This window comes from Eriocheir sinensis, chromosome 56 (assembly GCF_024679095.1).
Source record: "Eriocheir sinensis breed Jianghai 21 chromosome 56, ASM2467909v1, whole genome shotgun sequence".
NCBI lineage: Eukaryota > Metazoa > Arthropoda > Malacostraca > Decapoda > Varunidae > Eriocheir > Eriocheir sinensis.
In genome coordinates, this window is record NC_066564.1 from 7213720 (window position 1) to 7237426 (window position 23707).

A 23707-nucleotide genomic window follows, 5' to 3' on the forward strand; every position below is an offset into this window, starting at 1 on the left:
GTTAGTTAGTAGCCTAGTCTATCGCGCACCCGCCTCACACACACCACGGGCTGAAGCGTGGGGTCTGTGTTAAGCCCTCACACACCACCGGGCATTGTGTGTGCGTGTGTGTGTGTGTCTGTGTGTGTGTGAGGGCGTTCAGGGAGGATGGTCTCTCTCTCTCTCTCTCTCTCTCTCTCTCTCTCTCTCTCTCTCTCTCTCTCTCTCTCTCTCTCTCAAAAAATTATAAATAATACCGCTAAATACAAAAAAAAAAAGACGTTTCGTGAGTTCTTATCTTACCGTTTTGTACTCTTACACTTAGAGAGAGAGAGAGAGAGAGAGAGAGAGAGAGAGAGAGAGAGAGAGAGAGAGAGAGAGAGTTTTCAGAGTGATATTTAAAGTCTTTTGGAAGGGATAAAGGGGTATCGGTTTTCCTCCTTCTCCTCCTCCTCCTCGTCCTCCTCTGTGTGTGTGTGTGTGTGTGTGTGTGTGTGATGAGTCCTATCATCCGCCGCCAAACTCATTAGTCAGCCATTTACGGTTTTATAACTTCACCGACAATTCCCTCAGAAACTTTTTCCCGCGAGCAAACAAAGTTGGACTCCCCCCCCCCCCCACACACACACACACCCTCACCCCTCCTCTCCTCGCCCAGTTCACGATTGGCCCAATAATCGCGCGTTTTCGAGTGAGTTTCCTTTCCCTCGCTCCCTTCTTCACTAACTTATTCTCCGTCTCCCCCTGATCTTGCCTGTATACACACACTGCCAGCCTGGTTAGTCGTGTGTGTGTGTGTGTGTGTGTGTGTGTGTGTGTGTGTGTGTGTGTTGCGTTTGGAATGTACACCCGACACCGTCTTCTGCAGAGCTTTAAACGTTCCCTTATCAGTTTTCCCTCCTCCTCCTCCTCCGTCTCTTAGTTTGCTTCCTTCCCGCTCCTCCTTCCCCCTCCCGCCCGCCAAGATATATCGTTCTCGACAAAATAATGAGTTTCCGTCGGTGCGGCGCCTTAAGTGATATCATAATTTGGCGCCTTTTTAAGACGATTTCCAAAGGAGGCAGCTGGCGCTCTGGGACTCCGGGGATGGACTGGGGAGCGGGAGGAACACGGGAGGAAGAGCGGCTAGGCTTGGACTCAGGTTGGAGGGAAAGCCATCATGGTCCTGGGAGGCATAAGGAAGTGAAGTGGAAGCAAAGTGGAGGAAGAAGAGTGCCGAGGAAGAGACATTATGGTCCTGGGGGCGTAAGGAAGGGAAGTGGAAGCAAAGTGGAGGAAGAAGAGCGCCGAGGAAGAGACATTATGGTCCTGGGAGGCGTAAGGAAGTGAAGTGGAAGCAAAGTGGAGGAAGAAGAGCGCTGAGGAAGAGAAACCATGGTCCTGGGGGCGTAAGGAAGTGAAGCGGAAGCAAAGTGGAGGAAGAGCAGCTAGGTATGGTCTCAAGTTGGCGAGGAAGAGACAAAATGGTCCTGGGAGGCGTAAGGAAAGGAAGAGGAAGCGAGGTGGTGTCTGTTGAGTTACTGCGAGGAAAGGGTGAGTTGGCAGCAAGGTGGAGGAGGAAGCGATGTCAGGGGAAGGGAGCACCATGGGCCTGGGAGGAAAGAAAGGCGATTGGAACTATAAATGATGTCTGCTGAGTGCGAGGAATGGGTGGAGGAGAATGCAATGGCTGGGGAAAGGGGCGCCGTGATCCAGAGAATAGGGAAGGGAGTGCAAACGAAGCGAAGTGTTGAGAGTTACTGAAAGGAAAGGCAGAATGGGCAGCCAAGTGGAGGAGGAAGCAATGGCTAGAGTTATGAAGGGAGGCTTACTTTGGATAACGAGGCTGCTTAAGCTTTGGGTACACTCACGACTTGATATTTAGTGGGAGAGACGACGACCACCACCATGCTTTCAACATTTAGTGACGGATCATGCCAGAGGTCGATAAACGGGAAGATACCGAACTGTACATCAGTGTGTGTGTGTGTGTGTGTGTGTGTGTGTGCAAGGCTAGTTACTGGTACGTACAAGCGACACACGTAATCGGTTGGGGACTGTCGTCTTTTGGGGGTCCACAAATACGTACGTACTACTATAATACAAGTAACAAATCTTTTAGCTACTGAATTTTCCGTTAGTGGAGCTTCACCGCCAGCAGTTCGAAACATAAGATGCCACTGTGTCACTGACATGCCATATATATATATATATATATATATATATATATATATATATATATATATATATATATATATATATATATATATATACGGATCTTTCCGCTAGTAGTAAAGCCCCTCGCTACACCGGCCATTACCGACAACCACCAATAAACTGGCCGGGTATTGACGTCCGCTGCAAATTAATTAATGTGAAACGTGTTGCTTTTTCCATTAATATCAAATATCCTTTGCGTAACGTTTGCATTTTCTTCTCATAACTAATTGCACATGAGCACGAGCATTTAATTCCTCGTCTTGCCGGGCTTCCAGGAGAGTGGATGAAGTAGGCTATTAGAGCAACAAATCCCCAAATAAACTCGTAAACGACTAAGTGTGTCCATCACAAAAGTTGCCTTCAACGCTCCAAAATGAGGTGCCTTTGAATAATGTTCGCAAACGTTTCTCTGCAAAACTTGCTCTTGAATATAAAAGGCACAAACATAGTTTTGGCTCGCACCACACCGCACCTAGAATGATATTAGTTTCCGACTATTTTCATTGTTACCAACGATCGAGGTCCAAGTACCAGAGAATATCCGTCTCGAATTAACAAACATATATATATATATATATATATATATATATATATATATATATATATATATATATATATATATATATATATATATGTGTGTGTGTGTGTGTGTGTGTGTGTGTTCACCTCTTGGTCTGCTGCGGGTCTGTCTCGAGACAGCCAGCCGTTCCCCTACGGAAGAGCACAGAGCTCGTAGTACCGATACACGTAGTACACAACACACCGCGACAACGAGGTCACAACTCCTTGCCTGACGTCGCGTACCTACTCACTGTTAGGTGAACAAGGGCTACACATGAAAGAAGATAAACCCAACTTATCTTCACCCGGCCGGGGAATCGAACCCCTGAGCTACCGGACCGTGTGTGTGTGTGTGTGTGTGTGTGTGTGTGTGTGTGTGTGTGTGTGTGTGTGTGTGTGTGTGTGTGTGTGTGTGTGTATAACTCCCTCACGTTGGTCGTTTTTTTTTTTCTTCGTTTCTTTTTTAACAAGCGAAATCCCAACATTAACTCTACATCCAGGTAAATAAAACTTCATCCGTTCCGTGGTCCGCCACCGTCACGCCTCCTGCGATAAACTATCTGTATAGTTATGTTGATTTACATCAACCTAAATTTTGCCCCCTCTCCTCACCCGCCTGCGTTGACTTGAATATTTTGGTTAGATCTATTTAGAAAAATCTAACCTAACCTAATCCAACTAAACCATCTCTTATGATAAGATGCCTAGTTACGTTAAATTTAACTGCATTAATCCGACCTAATCTAACCTACCACACAGAGGGCCTTCGTCCCCCCTTGACATCCGTCTCATCCTTACAAGGAAGCTTCACCCCTACCCCTACGCTGGAGGGCATACGGGAAAGCTTCACTCCACTTCGGCCCCACTGATCTCTAATAAGAACATAAGAACGTAAGGAGTCTGCAAGAGGCCGGTTGACTAGATTGATTAACTCAAAGGCTACCGTCGTGAAAGCATAACAATGGACTTAGAATTGCCAAGGCCTCTCTTCCTTCAACTCTGGTGTGTGCATCGCAGTGAAAGTGCTGGATAAAGAGATCCAGTTTATTTTAAGAAAAAGACAAATTCAAATACCTGTAATCGGTCCATCAGTGAAAGGCTCCTTCGTAATGGCTCCTCGACCGTCCTGCCAGTATTATCCAGTGTAATCAGTCCAGTATAATCCAGTTCAGTGTAATCAGTCCCAGAGGTCTTCGTGCTTTCCAAGGCGTGAACTACAGAAGAATTAGTAAATTTTGTCCTTCGATCCTTGGTCCTTCCCTATAAACAATAACAAAACAAACAAAGCACCATCGACTTGCGGCGCCGCCAATGCACCTCAGAGTTGTGTGTTATCATTTTGGCGGGGAGGATGCCTGATTGAGTACATTTCCGACGTTCGTAATGACTATAGTGATCTTAGATTCTGATGTGATCGTTAAGCTTAGATTTTCACCGTGTCACCAAATATTGTCTGGTTCCGATTTTTTCCCCCACGAAGCCGCGAGATCGTGTCACCGACTTCCCGGATCTGGTTATTTTTTTTTTTTTTTTTTTTCCGTCTGTCAACGCCGCCCCCCTCACAAAACTCATCACCCTGCACAAGCGTCAGATATCACTTGTTTGTTTTAAAGGATTCAAATGGCAACGTCACAAATATGGAGGAAGTAGTTTGAGTTGCGAAAAATTCTACACCGATGGAGATGCATGAGGAGAAAGATTCGGAGATTCCCTCAACTCAGAACTTCCCGGCGTGGCCACCCAGCCTTCAGCAGCCATTTGTGTATGATTAGGTAAACACCCACCTATGGGTCAGGCAACACATGCTGAATCACTATAGCTTTTTAATTCAACATATGGCACACGTTTTTCACCATGTCATGATCAAAGCGCGGACCCAAACCAGGATCAGGGTTAAACACGAACCTTGTTCCGGGTTTTGTGTCCAAATGGACGAGGATATTTATTTCAATGTGAATTATAACTGGTTTGTGTTGTCTGGGTCTAATAATTCAGTTTTAATTGGGTTAAGAACTAGGTTTTAAAAAGGACTCATTGCTGACTATTAAAAACAGGTGCAATTCAATAATACTTCATTATACTATAGTGATATATATAATTATTTGATATACACTTTGTTTATAGATATGATTTATAGTATTAAATAAATATTATTAAATATATAATTATATATATATTAGCTTTATATATTTCATAATGACATATCTCCTCGTGTATCTAAAACTAAATAATATTATAGTACGAGAGATTGACAATACAATTTTCTACAATAAACTACCATACATAAGTAATATGGACTTGAACACATATATATTTTTGCCTGCATGCTAGTAAGCTAGGCTATGTATGAGCTCTCGAACATTATGATAAACTACATTGGCTGACTCACTGAAACATTGTCCTTACAAACATCAAGATATGGGTAATAATCTCAGGTAGTCTGATAACTGTATTCTTGAAACTACTTAAATATTATGAGCAGCTCAGTTACAGTCTGAACTTAGTGCACGATCTGAAAGGCTGCACTTCACTCTTATCATGAGAAAATGAACGACATCTTTAGAGCATGAGAAGTACAGGGATGTGAAAAGTGGTGCTACCACAGTACTCCGCATCAATATTTCCTATCAGATGAAAGTTCCGTAACAACTTAAAACTGCTGACATATAGATCATCAAACGAATGACTAGCAGTACCTTTCCAGAACATGTTTCTTAGTAAAGTAACCTCTTTAAAGTTCTTGCAACTGGTGTTATGTCAACTCAAATCAACTCCACACCTACATGAAACTTCTTTGATGTACGTTCTTCATATAGTATTTAAATAAGAGTGTCTTCATCTCTCTCGGTCATCAGCAGTGATTGCTCAGAGGGTGTGCGGCGGTCAAAGCGCCTCAGCAGAGAGGTCAATTCCCCTGTCGTTGAACCTTCCCCTGACCTGCCCTCATGCTGACCTTCCCGCCCCTGTTTTGATTTCCCTTGTTCACTGAAGTATGCTGAGGGTGTTTCTATTGCCCCAACTATCTCCTGTCTCCCTCCCCACACTCTCTGCTCCTTGGCTTCCCCCTCAGTCCATGAATGTCTCCAGACAGTTGGTTGTGATGACAGGTGGGAGGAGCGGGTAGGTTTGGCAGGTGGTAAGGTGGTAGTTGTATGGACTGACTGGGGGCCTACTTTGTGGGAGAGGGGGGTGGCTGGGGGGCCTTGTGAAGAGTGATAAGGATCATGGGTTGAACGTACAGCCTGAGGAGGAGAATGAATAGTGGGTTTGGAGGAGGTTACTGCTGTCTGACTGTGGTATCCTACATGGCTGGTCTTGGCTGTAGGGTCTGGAGGATATCCTGAATGACTGGGAGAGGTCTCATGAGTGTAATAAGCAGTGTATGGAATGTGCATAGTATAGTCCAGGTCCTTGGTTTGAGGTGTATAGACAGAGTATGTGGAGTGTTGGGGTTTGGCATGATGACTGGATGCTTCAGTTACTTTATGAGAAGAATAAGTAGTCTGCCCATGATAAATAGCTGCATGCTGTTTTGATTGGCTGGAAAGAGTTGAACATATAGGCTGGGGTTGTCGGGAAGTGTGGTATGTGGAAGGTGCAGGTGCTGGTGGAGGGCGGTGTGTGTGGCTCTGTGGGGCTGTGCTGCCACTTCTGGGATGGAAGGCCAGGGATGAAGTGGAAGGCTGGGAAGTGGGAGGAGCTTGAGCTCTATCATGTGCTTGTTGGGTCAAGTCTGAAAAATGAACAGAATGGTGTGCGTGTGTGGGGTGGCTAGTGTACTGTGGAGCACTGTGTGGCGGTGGAGGCATGTGACTTGACCGCGTAGAATTAGAAGCGTGTGTTCTATGGAGTGTGTATGGTATGTCTGCTGCACCCACAGAAACAGAAGTGCGAGTCACTAGAGAGTGAGATTCTGGGTGAGTGGAGGAAGGATGAACCTCAGAATGTCTGGGTAGATGGGCTGAAATGCCCGTCCTGGGATGCTCTTGCTGGATGTGATGAGTAGCTCGGTCAGAAATGGGTCTGGGAACCATAGTGGCGGCCGGATGTGAGACAACAGTAGAGGATACCTCTGAAGTTGCTAGGACCATGGCTTCTCCCTGTAAAACACAATTAATTCATGTAGGATGGGAATAGTTCTTTTCTTTTTATATTTTGCTGAATTATATGAGCCTCAATTAACATTTTCCATACTTGAATATTAGTCTTGTTAACATTCCTGTGTGTATGTACCTTCTTGGTTTCATGGAAGCGTGTTTCAGCTATGGAGCCCTTCCTTGACAAGGGTGCAGGTGGCCCTGTGAGTGGCTCCTTGTATCTCCCTGTACGGACCTGAAGGAATAAACATCCATTAGAATGTTAGAATGTACATACACAGCCAATTTATATTTATTAAGTATATTGAGATAACATACCAACACATAACATATTTTTTTACCTACCTTAGCCATACATTTAACAGTACTTGCCTGCATCTCCAAGCGTTCAAGCTCCTGAAGACTCATGTCAAAGCCCCCAAAACTCTCCCGGTAGCCTGAGATGGTGGAGGTCTCCATGTTGCTTATCTCACTCATGCTTTCTTGCTCTGGCTGGATTGTGCTGGGTCTTGTGTAATAAGAAAGTATTAGCCACATGGAACATCAATAGTTAGGAAACCCCTAACACTGCTAATTATATGATCAACAACCCAGTAAAAAACATTCAACATATGTAACCTGTGATGTGCCTATGGAAAGGATGTGGGGAATACTTGTAATTAAAATACATTGGTCACATACGAATATATAGACATAATAGTCATTTTAGTTAATATTGTAGAAACTAAGGAAAGTATCCACAAACTTCCTCACTTTGGTTTTTCCCTCTTGGTAGAAGCATGAGTCTGGGACTTTAATTTGTCATCTGGAATGAGAGGAACTGAGAGCTCCCTAAGCGCTGGGTCCTCAGTCACAATCTGACTGCCGGTGACAGGGGGCAAACGTGTTGGTTCAACATCAATGTGGGCAACCTGAGGCTGGCGTTCCTGAGTCTGTTATGAAAAAAAGGGCAGATTTGAATGAAATTATTAGCGATGTAGTACCACAACATAGAGCAAGTAGTACTTAATTATGGTATAAAATAGAAATGGACACCACTGACCCATCACCAGTGAAAAGGAATACATATATAGGGAATCAAAGGAGAGAGAGTAAAGTTATGGACTGAATAAATACTACCATGCTATTGTTTGGCTTTACTAAACTAACTTTGTGATTATGAACAAAATCTGCAAGCCATGAGGGGCAACAAAGGTGAAATGAAAAGGTACAATAACAGTTATTAATTAGGGAGTAAAATGGACAGGAATGGAACATGTGGTGCCCAGTAGATATTGAATATCAAATAGAAATGGTACCGAGTGACCAATTTGTAACTAATTATACACTTCAACAATGTCAAATTCATATATGATACTGGGCAGTTTACAGGAAAAATATGATTACATGAAGATGATATATGACACACTGCCACTTCATTTGCAGGAAAGAGACTACTTCCCACAAGGAATTTTAATCTTGCAATAAGCAGAGGTCTGATCTGAATTAAATTAACTCACAAAGAAACCAATATAACTATAAACCTACAGAGACTGAAATAACTTTTCTAATGGACAAAAAATAACCACTTATATTTTAAGTAACACAATGGAGAAGGTTCAGTGATGAAAATTTTGAATAAGATTGTAAGAGAATGAAAAAAATAACCATAGAGGAGAAATACCACAAGTTTGAGTTGAGGAAGGGCACTGGTACCTTACTTCATTAATGTACCAACAGCTTACTATAGGGTCAAAGGATCTATATCATATACCTCACACCAGGACTTTGGGTGACCTCACAAAGACAATACAGCATGACTTAATTATCTGATACATCCTATTTTCTATTAATTTAACTTGTTACCTATACATGCCATAAAAATTACCTCTGTTTGACCATGTTTACTCTTGCGGAACCTGAACGTTTTACGAGACTGTGCCATCTGCCGTTGAAGGCGAGGTCGCACACCACTACGCACACTCTCCTGGTTGTCGCCCGGTGTCCTCGCTCCCTCACCCTGGCTAGTGGGTGTTGACACACTACTGTCCTCCCCTGCCAGACACACCAAATGTTAGAAGGGAAACACTGACAAATTTCAAGCAACTCAGTGATGAAATGCAAGGAGTCTCATCCTGAAAAGACTTTAGTAAGCCCAAACACAAAACAACGATGCAATCTTGTGACATATTATGATCATGAAATATTAGATGATATGAATGATGCTCACCAGTAATTATTCTTGGTAAAATCTAATGTTCCATGTTTCATACTTCGTTCAAATGTACTCATATTGCAAGGCAGACAAGAATTTAGTTGAATCTGTTCTAATTTCAGAATTCTATCATGTACAGGAGAGGTAAGTTAACATACAGTAATCTCATACTACTCTAATAATTATCATTAATTTATGTACAAATATTTGCTTACATCTATTCTTCTACCTCATTACACCAACAGTTATGCAAATCATCTACTTTTAACATTACTAACTTATGTTCATCTTATGCAGGTCAGGTATAAAACTATTTTATACAGTGAATGATAATTTCTATGCCTCAACATGAAAACAAATCACTTCAATTCTCTTGTACTGCCTTAAAAGAGCATGTCTAGTACAGGGCCTATTTCCATATTTCAATATAAACTACTTCACCATTTTCTGTTCCACTAGAAAATTAAATGGATCAAAAAGATGATACCGCTATCAGATTTATGGCCAGTAATTGAAGTAGTACTAATCTTTTTCAAAGATATAAAGGAGTATATAGAAATAAAAACATTACTTGTTAAGGTATCTTCTGTTATAATAACATCATCATGGATTGATTTTCCTTGGTCCTTGTATTTTTGTTTTACTTGATAATAAGCAAAACCAGCAGTGACTTTATGTAACAGGACTCTAAATATGCACTTGTTATAATAAATTAAGTAAAACTGCTAAGAGTATGATAACATGTCTCTGACAACTATCCTCAGAGTAATCAGATAGTATGCTTGTTACCTATTCCCTTCTTACTAAATTTTCTCTCTGTACTGAAATGAAGGTTGATACAGTATACATATTTGAAGTGAATTTCAGATGTACCACTGAATCAAATCAAAGATGACTATGTTGCAAAATTGTATAAGAACTTCTATCCTTGATTAAGTTAATTAAGTCTAACAACCTGTGACAGTTTATAAAACATAATAGGGAAATACTAACAGTTTCAGAGCAATATTGACTTTTTTTTCTCAAAAGCTATACTATCATCAACTCCTCTTACTTTTATGGGAATTTCTAAATTTTCACTTTCATGATGCTAAAGTCTTTGGCTGCCTAGGACACAAAATACATGGCATGCTTTGTAAAGATTGGAAATTTCTTATCTAGAACTAATTTGAGCTTTCCTATTATAAATGTTACATACTTCTGTTTCTATAAGACATAACCTGTGCTTCTAAACTGTACATGTAGCTGCTCCTTGTTATAATTACTTACACCAAATATGAGGACCATGAATTACACATCCTGAAATAGGAACAATCTTATATTCAACTAGGTCATTTTTTTTCTTTCAGTAAATAAAGATTGTGGTATTTGAAAGGAACGTGAGAGACGGTATTCACATTAAGGGATCATATAAATTAGATTTGTTATTGCAGTGAAGCATATCCTAAGGGCAGCTAATTGATAAAAGAAGTCAAAGTTAATATCTCAGCACATCTCTAAAAAATATGGAGGGGTGAGAATGCTTCATCTAAAAACAATGATAAAAGGAAACTTCATAGAACCTTTGGCCGGACCATCGTAGGATTGTGCAAGTGTATAAGGAGGATCTAAGAAACTAAAAATATAACATAATACTCACTCTAAAATAACTTTGAGATAATATGTAAATGTAAATTTGAGCATCGCAGAAGCTAATTCAGGCAAATAAATTTTTCTACAATGAGATTAAAATGATACAACATGGACAGCAGAGGAGCTAGCACAGAGCACAAACCACCTGTAAGAGGGATGAAATTAATTAATGTAGTTGTGTATTCAATATATGTTACTTAATAACACATGGTAGTAAGATGTATTACTATGAAATCATAGTTCAAGGTAACCAGACCAGGGGAAGTGAGGAAGGAAACAAAGCAGTAATGAGTCAGTTATGGGAGACAGACGATCACTAGGATTGAGGTCAATGGGCAGATGATAAACCACCAAAAATCTTCAAGGTATTAAGTCAAAGATGTGGGAGTATCAGAGGCAAAATTAGGATCATCAATGTACAAAGGATGGTCATTCGGAGAGTAACATGGGCATTCAGATAAAAAGGATATGTGTGCTTGTAATGCTACAATGAGAGAATAAAGATGGGTCATCAGATGTCATAGAGAAGCGTCATAGTATTGTGTGACTGAATGCGGGCAGATTTCCATCGTGTATTTCGGTAATATGGAAGATTTTAAATCATGATTAAAGTAAACAAACAATTTTTGTATGCAATTGGGAATCAGAGATGATAAGAAATCTTAATCTGGAAGGGTTTAGAATTATGAAGGAGTTCCCCTCCAGAAGCTCCAGAAGACTTACCATAGTACCAACAAGCACGGAGAAATGAAGCAGAGACGTTGGAGCAATACACTAGGAGAAGGGATAGCCTACATGGAAAGTACAACACCATAACTTTACTCTCATAACCACTCTCTTGAGATACAGTCTAGCAGCACTACTAACCAACGCAGTGAATGTTCAGTTCTGGCAACATCATTCAATCAGCCACCTACAACAGCACCTCCAAAGCGAGAGCTCTTAACCCGGTAGCAGCGACGGGCCAAATTTGTGGCTTTACCGTGTAGCAGTGACGGGCCAAATTTGTGCCATGATATTAACCCCCCAAAACAGATGATACATAATCTGATCACAAATGCTTTGATATATATTATGAAATGGTTTGTGTGAGGGGTGATTTTTTCTCATTTTTCTCGCTTGGAGGGACCATTAAGAAACATGATCCCCGCTGCTACCACCGGGTTAAGTTTCTGATGACAAAAAAAATCTCCAGTTGGATGGAAAAGATTCTATACAGCAATCTTGAAAGAATTACTTGGTAATTCTTTAAAGTTATACTTTCACATATTAATTAATAAAAAATATCTTAATTCATTTTCACTCATAATGGAAAAGACCTGAAACACCAGAGTAATCAAGTGGAGACCCAGGTGTCTTCTGATCAATTATGACATTACATGGACACTGAACACTTGACTTCCTACACTGTGAGCTGATGGAAATAAGCCTGAAAAGCAGTTATATAAAAGATTATTAAATAAGAATAATACTGAAAGCAAAGAAAAGAACAATTAATATGAGTTAAGAAAAAAACATCCTGATGTCTAAAATTTAAGAATCAAATACTAAGAGGGTGTCTACAGCCCATGTTTCCATAGTAGAACGTTGAACTTCCCAAAACTTCAAGGTCCAATGTTCATTCCACTTTCATGATAACCGTACCATGAAAAATAAGAATCTTATATTCACTTTGAATAATGATGCTGCACTCACACTCAGGTCCTTACCACAATGAACACACATCATATCACTGTGGTGCAGCTCTAACTTATGATGTAACACTTTCCTGCCTGAATGTAAATATAGATATACTGTACTGGAAAATACACTTTCATAAGTCATGTGAATAAAATCTGCAGACATTCAGATGATAATACTGGCATACTTTATAATTAGAACACTGCACACATTACAGGCAATACAACAAATACAGTTTAGTTTCTTATTTACTAATCCTAAAAGCTCAGTATTCTCAAATAGGTACAAGTAGTACACACTATGCCAACTCCAAAATTATACAACAAAGGCTCACACATATACTTACCAGGAATGGCAGGCACACTGCTTGCCTGCATGTTAGGTTTAGAGCCTCGCTTGCGTAGCAGGAAAGTCTTGCGGTAGAGACGAGGCTCAGAGGTGGTGTGTGGGGAGGGCCGCAGAGAGCCTAATGGGAAACACGAGAGGGTGCCACACCGAGCCACGCCAGACAAGCCAAGCCCGGGAGTGGAGAGAAGAGGTACCCGAACCCAGCAGACAAGAGAGCCAGCAGCACGGCAGAGGGGGGAGGTACAGGGGGAGGGACAGTCAAAGACACCATCAGTTACAGGCAGTCAGAGTATTCACAGTGGATGGCTGCAGCACCTCAAAACACCTTTATCATGTTGCAGGATTATCCCATTGCTAAGGCAATGCAGTTTTAAAATTTATATGTATGTGAAATTATATATATATATATATATATATATATATATATATATATATATATATATATATATATATATATATATATATATATATATATATATATATATATATATATATATATATATATATAAATGAACACTTTTATACAGAACTTGTAATCTGGTATTAAGATTATTATGTTTATACCAAACAACAAACTAAAACAAGTTCTGCATCTGATTTTTCTTATTCTTCATCAACATGAAAAATATTTAAGTGTAATTAATAAACTGGATATATCTGAACACATTAGTAAAGGGTTTGGTAATTAAATCAGTATGGTATCATTTTTATCCATGAGCATTAGAGGAAAAATTATAAAAATCTTTTATTGGTGCATGAGTGTGTAGGTGCCATCCAAAGTACTCAGGCTTTAGTACACCAGCTGCAGTACACTGGCTGTGGGCTTGTCATCACAGGAGAGAAGTGGCACACGAGACAGAGGAGTTGGTCACGCCACAAGAGTGGAGCTACAGTATGTTACTCTACCATACAGGGAGATGAGACAAGGAGAGAGACAAAGTGGTAGAGAGAAAGCCAGGTAGAGCACCAGTTACCAGTAATGAGCAAAGCCAAAGTACACCAGCTAGAGTATATATGTTATATTTATGGCATCGGCTACATTCATTTCACTTTAACTGGAATTAGAAGGGTCTACTTAATAACATGGACACTTTTATATTTAAGCAACTTGCAAGGAAAATTATTCAATTTACTACAGGGAGTTATTTAGAGGCAAATATTAGTGAACAAACCAATTCTAATAAATTTCTACCTACAGCTATGTATTTATAATTTAACAAATAATTGTAAAAGTGCCAATGTATTTTAAAACTACAGTGCTGAATTTAGTATATATCCCCCATGACAGTGCTTCCATACATGTCAGGTACAGCGCGGCAGCAGGGTGCACCCAGCCCACACATCACGAACGGCTCCAAAACAAAATTCACTGACCTGGGCCTATCCCACTGTAAAAGTAGCTAAATGACCTATTTCAGTGTTGGAAATAATACTATCATGCTAGTTTATTATTCCTGAATGTATCTACAGTACTTTCTACGTCTCGGACTCCATGAGCAGTGCAAGAGACAGCCACAGCTTCAGCAATATATATCAGGACTGAAGACACCAGGTGAGGTGACCATCAAACATGACACACTCTCACAATGGACAACACAAGATTCTCAAGAAAGAAATATCAGTTCAAAGTTTCAAACATGTAAGACCACAACTTCAACAGCTAAAAATGCAAAATTAGTTGACACAAAGACAGACATTATTGCATGCCAGTGTTTCACAGTACAGTATAAGGATGGGCTGGTAAATGCTTACCTTAAGGCTGTAGATGGCATGAGAGACAGCAGCGGCGGTGATGCCTGACTAGCTCCTACAGGCATGCAGACCCACTACACATGTGAATTATGCACAAGAAGCCTATTTAACACAACCAAAAACAAATTACACTAACATACTCTTCAATGCTTGCATCAAATAAGTGATTTCAAACTACAAAACATCATTCCTGTCCATGTATGTATCATTACCTCAAATTTCCCATCTGTATAGCAATAATGCATGAACCGATAAGAATTTAAAACAATGTATATTTTCAGCTCTCCATTAGATATACATATCATATAACATATGAAACATGAAAAAATGGATATCAATAGAGATACAATCTATGGGGAAGTACTTTTTTCAAAGTGTGTATGTGTGTGTATTTACCTAGTTGCCTAGTTGTGAAACACAGGAAAAGAGCCATACTATGCTCGTGCTGTCCCATCTCCATAACGCTTATTTTCCAGTTTGGCTTTAAATTCATGAATCGTTTTTGCACACACAGTCTCCTCGAAAAGTCCGTTCCATGTTGTTATGCTTCTGTATGGAAAACTGTATTTCTTGATGTCTTCAGGGGACTAGTGGTCGGCCCAAGCCCGTCATGGTGCAGGCAATTTTTATAGTGGAGCCAATTTTTATAAGTTATATATATATATATATATATATATATATAGATATATATATATATATATATATATATATATATATATATATATATATATATATATATATTGTACTATCACTTGTTAAAAACGATGGCACTGTCTTTTACGGCTTTTCAAAAATATTGAAAAATGTTATTCGTATTCAGTTTCTCATAAAATGTATTAAAATAATGACCCCACTGATGCTGCCTTTGTTGCAGAGGAGATTAGTGTTTTCCACTGATCATTTTAAACACCTATAAATGTGTGGTTATGCTTAAATTCAATAAAACTTAAACCCCAAGGAGACACATAACATGCTGACCTAGTATTCTAAGATCACAAAACTTATATCTAACATCACAGTTCATTATAATCCTCCCTTTCTACAATAATACTTCAACTTGAAGCTCATGGCTACTAGCTGGACAAGTAGCTCTGTAGGCAACACTTATCACCAGCTACTTCTCCCTACCAACGCTAAAACAGAAATCAATTCTACCACTTTGTAAACTGGAGCTCCATTACACACCAAAACACCCACTATAAAAACACTGTAGGAGGGCTACCAACAGCCTCTACAGTACCTTTCCCAAGGTGCTGAGACTCCCATGTAAAAGAGGTCCTCCTAGCCGCTGACAGGTGGGGAGGCTGAGAATCTTGGGAAGGGAAGGGTGTGGAGCGGGGCTCAGAGCGTACTGACAGGTCACGGTGGAGCGCCAGGGAGCATCCAGTACTGCTGCTGGATACTGAGCCTGCTCCTCACCACCAGGAGAAGGGCAAGGGTCAACATGGGTGATGGATGGGGGGAGAGTAGCAACAGTTTGGGGGGGCAGGAGTTGGGCAAGTTCACCTTACCTTTATGATTGTGAAATGCAGAAATAAACAAGCCCTTTAATAGAAATCTAGTAACAGCAACTATGTGTCTATCTCAGGGTACAAACATTCAAGTTTCCATGGAAACACTTCAATATGTTTTTGTTCATTTTTTACAAAAAAGCACATGATTCTGCAATTTTGTTCATATTCAAGGTTGGAATTATGAAACTGATGTGTGGACAATCAGAAAAGGCTTTTTCTCTTCCAATCAGACATGCAAATCTTTAACTTTATGGACATAAGTACATATACATCTAATATGCATTATGAAATGAAAAGAGCACAAAAATATCTGTTAGTACACTGATCAGATATTCAAATGTTGATGAAACACAACAAACCACAAAAGATCCTCCTACTCTGCCACAACAATGGGTCCTTGGTGAAAAGATAAACTAACAACTTTGTCATGAAATTATATACCAGTAATAATCTCACAATATAATCGTTTCTATACTATCATAGTGCTCTAGATATTACACACATGCTGATTTATAGAATATCCTTTTCAAGCTTAAGCTTTGAAATATTTCACATTTTTCAAACTAGACTTACTATATCAGATGCACGGATTATGAAAATGGCTGCTAAATTATGCAACTTTTACAATTTAGTTATGAAACTAAGTATCACAATTTTTATTCTACCATCCTGGTCTTCTAATATATATATATTTTTTTAATTCTATCATCCTGGTCATGATAATATATACATATTCAGTCACTGAATTCCATTTTCAAGTTTATGATATGCAATGATCATTGTTGTTTCCTCACTTGATCCATTGTATTTTATGCACATAAAATGAAAAAGACTATAAAATTATATACTATTTTTACTATAAAATTATATGCTATTTTTACAGTAACATTTTAGCTCATTAATCATATAGAAATGTTATTTTACTTAAAATATCATTGCAAACATTTAATGCTAAGTAAATATCAAGTTTATCTCAGTACAGCATACAGGTACTGTGAATCTGAATGTCTTCATATTTTATCATTATTTTGAGCAATATTAATGTATGTTTGCTATGAACCAGATTACCATAGGAATGCACTGATTTTGAAGGATGGTTGATATGAAGATGACTATGTTAGTTACTGAATTATCCTGAATTTCTATTCAACTTTCTTCTTCAGTTCCTGCCTCATGTGAGTAGAGGTGCAATACCCACTTTGCCTCCTTAACAACTCTTCACACATGCACCTCCATACACCAGAGAAGATGGGTCTTGAATGATTTAAAGAGACTGAAGACTTACTTGAATCATGGGTTGGGGAGTTACTGATGTAACTAGTTCTAAATTTTGGGGGAGATAACATTAAAATGATTTTTCATAAATTGAGATAATGCATGGACAAACAGCTTGAAAAAAGGGATGATGTAAAGCAGGCATTTTAGTTTGCTATATTTTGGCAGTTTATAAGATAGGGACTTAATTTGCTTATATTGAGAGTTCAGGAAAAAATCACATTCTGTAAAATGTTATGCAAGTCCAACTTTTGTTATAAACTGCAATTTTTCAAAGTTCATAATCCATCTCTTTATGACAGTGAAGCCAATTCCTTCTGGTTATCTTAGCTTCTGAATGTTCTACAAGACATACACAATAATCCCTCATTGTATCAGATAGCACTGAGTTTTCACTTCTTATCTAACCCTAGATATTATTTGTAAGTAGTGAAGTCACTCTCACTCTCCTCATCTGGGCATACAACTATTATTTCATTTACCTGACACAAAAAAAGATGACACATATATCAGTTTCTTGTGTTGTCATGGTACCTAACTTGTTCACAACATAATATATTATCATTATTTCTTGCTAAATGTCTTCCAAAGAGATGGTTCATGTATTAAAGCAAAAAACGTTTCAAGTATAAATTCAGGTAAATAAGAAAGTATGCTAAAAGCTGAAAAAAAGACAGTATTATCTATTACATCACAGAGTAACATCCAAAGCTTTTGTTAGATTAGCCTGTATGTAACAGATGCACCACTCTTGTCCATGCTAAGCTTTCAAGTTTTATGTACCACTATGGTCAGCTGTTGGGCTTCAAAACAGTTATTTCCTTTGAGGAAATGCAAAGCTGTTGCCATGGAACATGAAAGTGATGAAACACATTGACCAACTAACATCAGCACACATGACAATAATAGCACCTCAAGTGAAGATGAAAGGCAAGAACACAAAAACCTAAGGAACTGCTTAAGCCATTCACTCACTGGGACAAATAGCACACAACAGGCTCTACAAGACACAGATGAGACACAAAACCCATCAGTGCTCCACCAAAGTCATCAGCTCGATACAAAACAGAAAATGCATAACAGAGAAGCTAAGACATCAAAACAACCATCTTTTTGGCATTGCAGCTACCGTAGACCTATTCCATAAGAACCATATTACAGAGGTACACCAAATTAAACTTTCGTAGGAGACCACAACATACACTGTGTGTGTGTGTGTGTGTGTGTGTGTGTGTGTACATAATGCATATAAACAGCAGAAGTCCATTAATTCAGTTTCCAATGGACCAGCCTCATGCCAGATTATATTTCAGATATGCCAAACTAAAGGATGGTAATACATGTATGAACAAGATGGTATAATTTTTTGTCTGGTCCCCCTCTGTCAATATAACACTGTATGAATATATTGCTATAAGTTTCAAAGCTGAATGGCTCCCTAATTGATACCAATTCCTTCTGTTAATGAATCTGTATGAAAAGGAAAGGGAGGTTGGAGGAATATGGTTTTCCACTAGCTGACAAGCATATTTTTGTTGAGTCCCACTCCCATCCCTCCTGTTAATGGATCTTAGTGACAGGGAAGACAAGAGAGGAAGAAAGAAAGAAGCTGGAATGAAACAGTGGACATGTAGAACAAACCACACCCGACAGGCGAACAACACAGCTGGCGATGCATGTGTTCGGGCCATCAAGACTACCCAGTAATGAGCACTTCCCTTCTTTTTATGGAAGGTGCAACATGAGTTATGTAACATTTGCAAATGTGAAAGAATATATTATTCTGAATAAAAAGTCTTCTAAAAAATTATACTTTACATATTCATTATGGTGTGAAATGGATTGAAGGTTCACAGAAAGTGTACCACCTCTGACTTGGTGTGAGCTAGAATGGAGGGGAGGGAGGGTAAAAAGAAACGACAGAGAGAGGGAGAGGGAAAGGGGGGTGTAAGAAGGAGGTAAGTAGAGGCACTTGAGGAAGGGGGGTAGTGCAGGAACATTAATGTTGTTTCACAATAAAATTTATAATTTCATGATCCATTCTCTTGAAAACAATAAATCATGTTGTTATTAAAACACTGTGTACTTCACCATTAAGGCTTACCATAGTACATAGATGTGTGATCAACTATGTTACTGTCACATTTCCACCAAGTCTACAGCCTCGTAACAAAACTATCATCATCTCTTTGTGACATTCATATCAAAGATTTGAAGAGGCTATCATCAGCCTCAAAGACCACATCCCCCAAATCCACACTGATGTACATACCTATGTAGCTCTATTGCATAACGTTGCACAACGTTGCACAACGGTCAATTGAACTCGGGGAGCAGGTCCCCACTCTTCCCACACAACTCCCCACACATCATCTCCATGTAGTAGTAATAATAATAGTAGTAGTAGTAGTAGTAGTAGTAGTAGTAGTAGTAGTAGTAGTAGTAGTTGCAGTAGTAGAATTTTTATTATAACTAAGCTATTGAATTAATATATCGCATATTAGGTTTGTGTCATGATGTAAAAAATTTTAATAACTAAGAAAAACAATGTAGAAAATGCAATTATTTTCAATGAAATGAACTGCATCAATGATTATTATTGCAGATGCACAAACCACAAGAGCAAACATGCGGTGCACAGAACGGAAACTGTGAGATATTGTAACGTCACGTTCATATCAAAGCAACAGGCAGGCGAGTTACAGGGATGCATTTAGCCTCCTTACACAATTAGCAGAATTCACCTCCTGCAGGTAAATTTGTTGCATGTTTATGGGATGAAAAAAAAGTTATCTTAGCTTAGAACTTCTGCACAATTCAGGCTATTTCTATAGAATGAAGCTCTCTGCTTTGGCAATTCTGAGTTTGGCGATTTTTTTTGTGCACCAATTAGTTACCAAATTGGAGGGCTTACTGTTTATGTTACACCCAACCTTACGAGCTTTAAAATTGTTTCCAAAGTAACAGCTAATTCTATACTTGAAAGAATGAAAAGAATACTCGTGTGCATGGATTCAGAATGTTCCTATTGCTATACAACTCTTTGTTTGGAACCTTCAGTTCAAGCCTGGGCCCCCTACATCCAAAGAGACACTGATAAGACGGAAGGAATAGAGACAAACGATCAAACTCCTGCCAGTTTAAAGATCTGCCATTAGAAGGGAGACTAGAACATCTACAGTCCAACACAAATGTGAAGTCAGTTTGGGTGGGGCCCAAACCTCTTCACAGCACTGCTACATCACCCCCAATACATCACTCTCTCCCTCATTTTCCACCCGTATGTACTATTTCAAATTGTGTATCAAAGATTCTATATACATTAAATAGGATATAGCAGCACTATGGCAGGCCCCACCCAAACTGACTTCATAGGTGAGTCGGACTATAGGACTTGCAACTTTAGAAAGACAAAGAAATAAGAGGTAAGAGGTAATATCATGGAAATACTGGACAATGAAGTGACACAAGAACATAAGCAAGTGCCAGTTTTTTCATCAGAATACATGATTACCATCAAGAGAGACAACCTAAAACTGTCCAAACAATGGGACAGGTGCACCAAAAGAAATAGCTTCTTTGATGCGTGAGTAATTATGATTAGAAGTGTCTACCAAATTATGTTATCAACAGCCACAGAATCAATAAATTCAAAAATAACTTTGGCCAGTATATGAAAGAAATTGTAGGACGAGATAACCTTATGATAACCTCTCTAGTCACTTTATATTTTACCATGCTAGCATTGAGAGCCATCAAAGTGCTTGAGTAAGTCTTCCTGGGGCCACCAGGATGTGATATGGGTGTAGACAAATTTACATTTACATTACATCTTTGAAAGACCTCACCTATTTCCTCAACCTCAAAATTACCAACTGCCCAGCCTTGTATGATCCAAAGATGTGCTATGGTTTCAGGCTAATCTCCAGAAAAACTGAGCAACTTGCAGTTAAGGACAGGAAAAAGCAGAAATTCCCATGTGGAAATCAGGCTTGCCTATATGGAAACACATGAAGTTCCTGGGTTCATATTCCCTAAGTTTCTAAGAACTGTATTTTAGTTTATCCCACCACAGACCTGTTAATACCGATGTTGTAATAAGCAAGCAGTGCAAAATATCACCACACCTCTGGTTTTGGATTCTGTTGAAACATTTGAAGAGGAAAATTATTACGTCACAACTGCATCAAGCGTTATTTCATGAAGCAAGCGCATGTACCTCATTTGTACAGGGAGGTGAGTTAGAAACTGAAACTTTCTTTTTTTCTGTGACAGGGTACTAGAATCTTTTCAATCAAATGTTTTTCAAACTACCACATATGTCAATCCACAAATGTGTTGGGTCACCTGCAATGCTATGGAGATATCTCTGTTTGTACAGACTGAAAAAAAATTGTGTGTATCTAGGAGTATTTCTGTTTCACTTGGTGGTCTCCACGCAGCAGGCAAATGACTCTCACTACTACAGTATGAATTTCCCCATCTTTTGCCATCTTTGTGAAATGATGTTAAGATTTTGATGCTAATGCTAATGATGATGTAAAATATCCATGCATAAATAATACAAAATAAAAGAAGTTCCCAAGACTGATTTTTTGCACTCAGAATTAACATAACAACTGTACCCAATGCAAAAGATGCAATGCATCTAAAGTTAAAACAAACATAAATATCGCATTTTGCTGACATGAAAAAAATAACACAAGCAAGAGCAGAATTTGCAACAAAACAGTGAGCAACAAATATGTGCCAAGTGTGCTGCAGTGAGACTAGTCCAGAATTACCTGTTACTCTGCCAGCACCCACCTGTGGCCCTGAATGGGGGAGATGTGAGGGAGGGTGCGGGACACTCAGAGGGGGGATCAGCATACGACAGTCTGGGTCGCCGAGATATGTGGGATACTTCACTCTGAATCTCTAAGGCTGGTGGTCGAACATCCTGGTCCCCTAACAATATAAAATAATAATGTTGACCTTAACTATCATCAAAAAGGAATGTTACAAATTTCCTGAAACATCCAAGAATAAAACCTGAGGTTTTGCATTATGATATAAATAACAACATCATTAGCAGACCCAGCAGGTCAGCCTATATTTGTGCACAGTGAAAATGCTACAGAAAAATATTTTCTTCATTTGATTTATTGTTAAATCTAATTAAAATTTACAGCTGTTGAATAACCTGTAACATTTCTTACACTAGATTGCTAGAGAGAGAGAATTTTTCAGATACAATGAGCAAGGTATGTGTAATGCATGACTCTTCAGGACAAAAAGCATTACATTTTTAATCAGCATTGACCACATCTATGTACCTGATATCTTGGCTGTGATCAGCTCCTCCTTCAGCTGCTTGACCTGGTGTGCAAGGTCAAGCAGCAGTGAGCCTCGGCAGCGAGGTGGTGGGAGTGACCACCCATGGGCTCTCTCCTGAATGAGCACCCTGTAGTTCTCAGTACTCTCATCAGAACATTCTGCCTGTAACTTTTAATAAAAATCTTATGCAGCCACTAAATCTGCTTGAAAAATTTGGCTTTTCTACTTACCTGAATGTTTCATACAAATTTGGTGCATTAAAACTATTTCTTACCCATTTGATACTTCTCTCTTAGGCATGCAATTGTACAATACATTCCTCCCAATATCTTGTTTCATGAAAAGCTAGAAGACACAGCACTGAGAAATGGAAACTATCCTGCCTACCATCTACATGATACAAGCTTCTATTAATGGGAGTTTTATGGTTCAGCAAGGGCATCTGACCCTCTTTCTAACTTTTCTTTGATTACCTTATCCATCCCAAAAAGAGAATGGGGAACTGAAGATGCATACAGCCATATAACCTACATACCTTGGTCAGGATGAAAGGTCGCATTTGGATAAAAAGAGGTGTCCGAAATGACACGACAAAGTCCAAAAAGTCCCAGAGAGCAATGCCACCCTCACCACGTGTGTCCAAGTCCTTAAGGCAGTGCAAGACTCTGTGCCAATCCTGGGAGAGGTTCTTCTCAAAGCACACCATCATCACTTTCAGTCCTAAATTGAGAAATTCAAAGTGATTATCATTGTCATTATTATAATTTTTATTACAGCAACAGAAGCAGCTCAAAGGCAAAACAAAGCTGGAACTGAGGATCTATGACTACCAATACAAATTTCTTTATTACACTGCAGTGAAAAAGAATTAAACATATAAAATCAGAGCACATTTTCGTTTACCAAGGAAAGCAATGCGAAGGATGGTGGGCTTGACTTTTGGGTAGGCTCGGGGATCCAGCTGATGGTGGGACCATGACTGAGAACGAGGATCAGAGCCTGGCATGGTCTTGGCCTGAGGACCATGCTGGGGAACAATCTTGGCCAGCGGTGGATTCATGGCATGCAAGACAACAGTTAAGGCAAAGCTTATGTCGGCTTGTCTCATTTTTGGAGCATCTGTAAGAGGTGAACATAATATTTATAGGTAACAATTCCAG

At 39.3% G+C, this 23707-nt stretch overlaps 1 protein-coding gene across 18 annotated transcripts in view; it reads right to left on the bottom strand.

Annotated features, from left to right (window-relative positions):
* Window positions 1-4426: 4426 nt before the first annotated feature.
* Window positions 4427-23707, bottom strand: part of LOC126984224 (protein unc-80 homolog) — an 86357-nt gene continuing 67076 nt past the window's right edge. For 11 of the 18 annotated variants that reach the window (XM_050837761.1, XM_050837759.1, XM_050837763.1 and 8 more), the window contains 12 exons: window positions 23451-23666; window positions 23083-23267; window positions 22547-22715; window positions 22038-22178; window positions 15683-15850; window positions 12689-12808; window positions 10300-10329; window positions 8704-8870; window positions 7590-7768; window positions 7209-7344; window positions 6973-7071; window positions 4427-6839 (listed from right to left, as the gene is read on the bottom strand). In XM_050837761.1, the coding sequence (XP_050693718.1) occupies window positions 5559-6839; window positions 6973-7071; window positions 7209-7344; window positions 7590-7768; window positions 8704-8870; window positions 10300-10329; window positions 12689-12808; window positions 15683-15850; window positions 22038-22178; window positions 22547-22715; window positions 23083-23267; window positions 23451-23666 (2891 nt within the window). In that variant the 3' untranslated portion in view covers window positions 4427-5558. The remainder of the gene's footprint in view (window positions 6840-6972; window positions 7072-7208; window positions 7345-7589; window positions 7769-8703; window positions 8871-10299; window positions 10330-12688; window positions 12809-15682; window positions 15851-22037; window positions 22179-22546; window positions 22716-23082; window positions 23268-23450; window positions 23667-23707) is intronic. The other 7 variants (XM_050837758.1, XM_050837765.1, XM_050837762.1 and 4 more) reach the window with 7 other exon arrangements.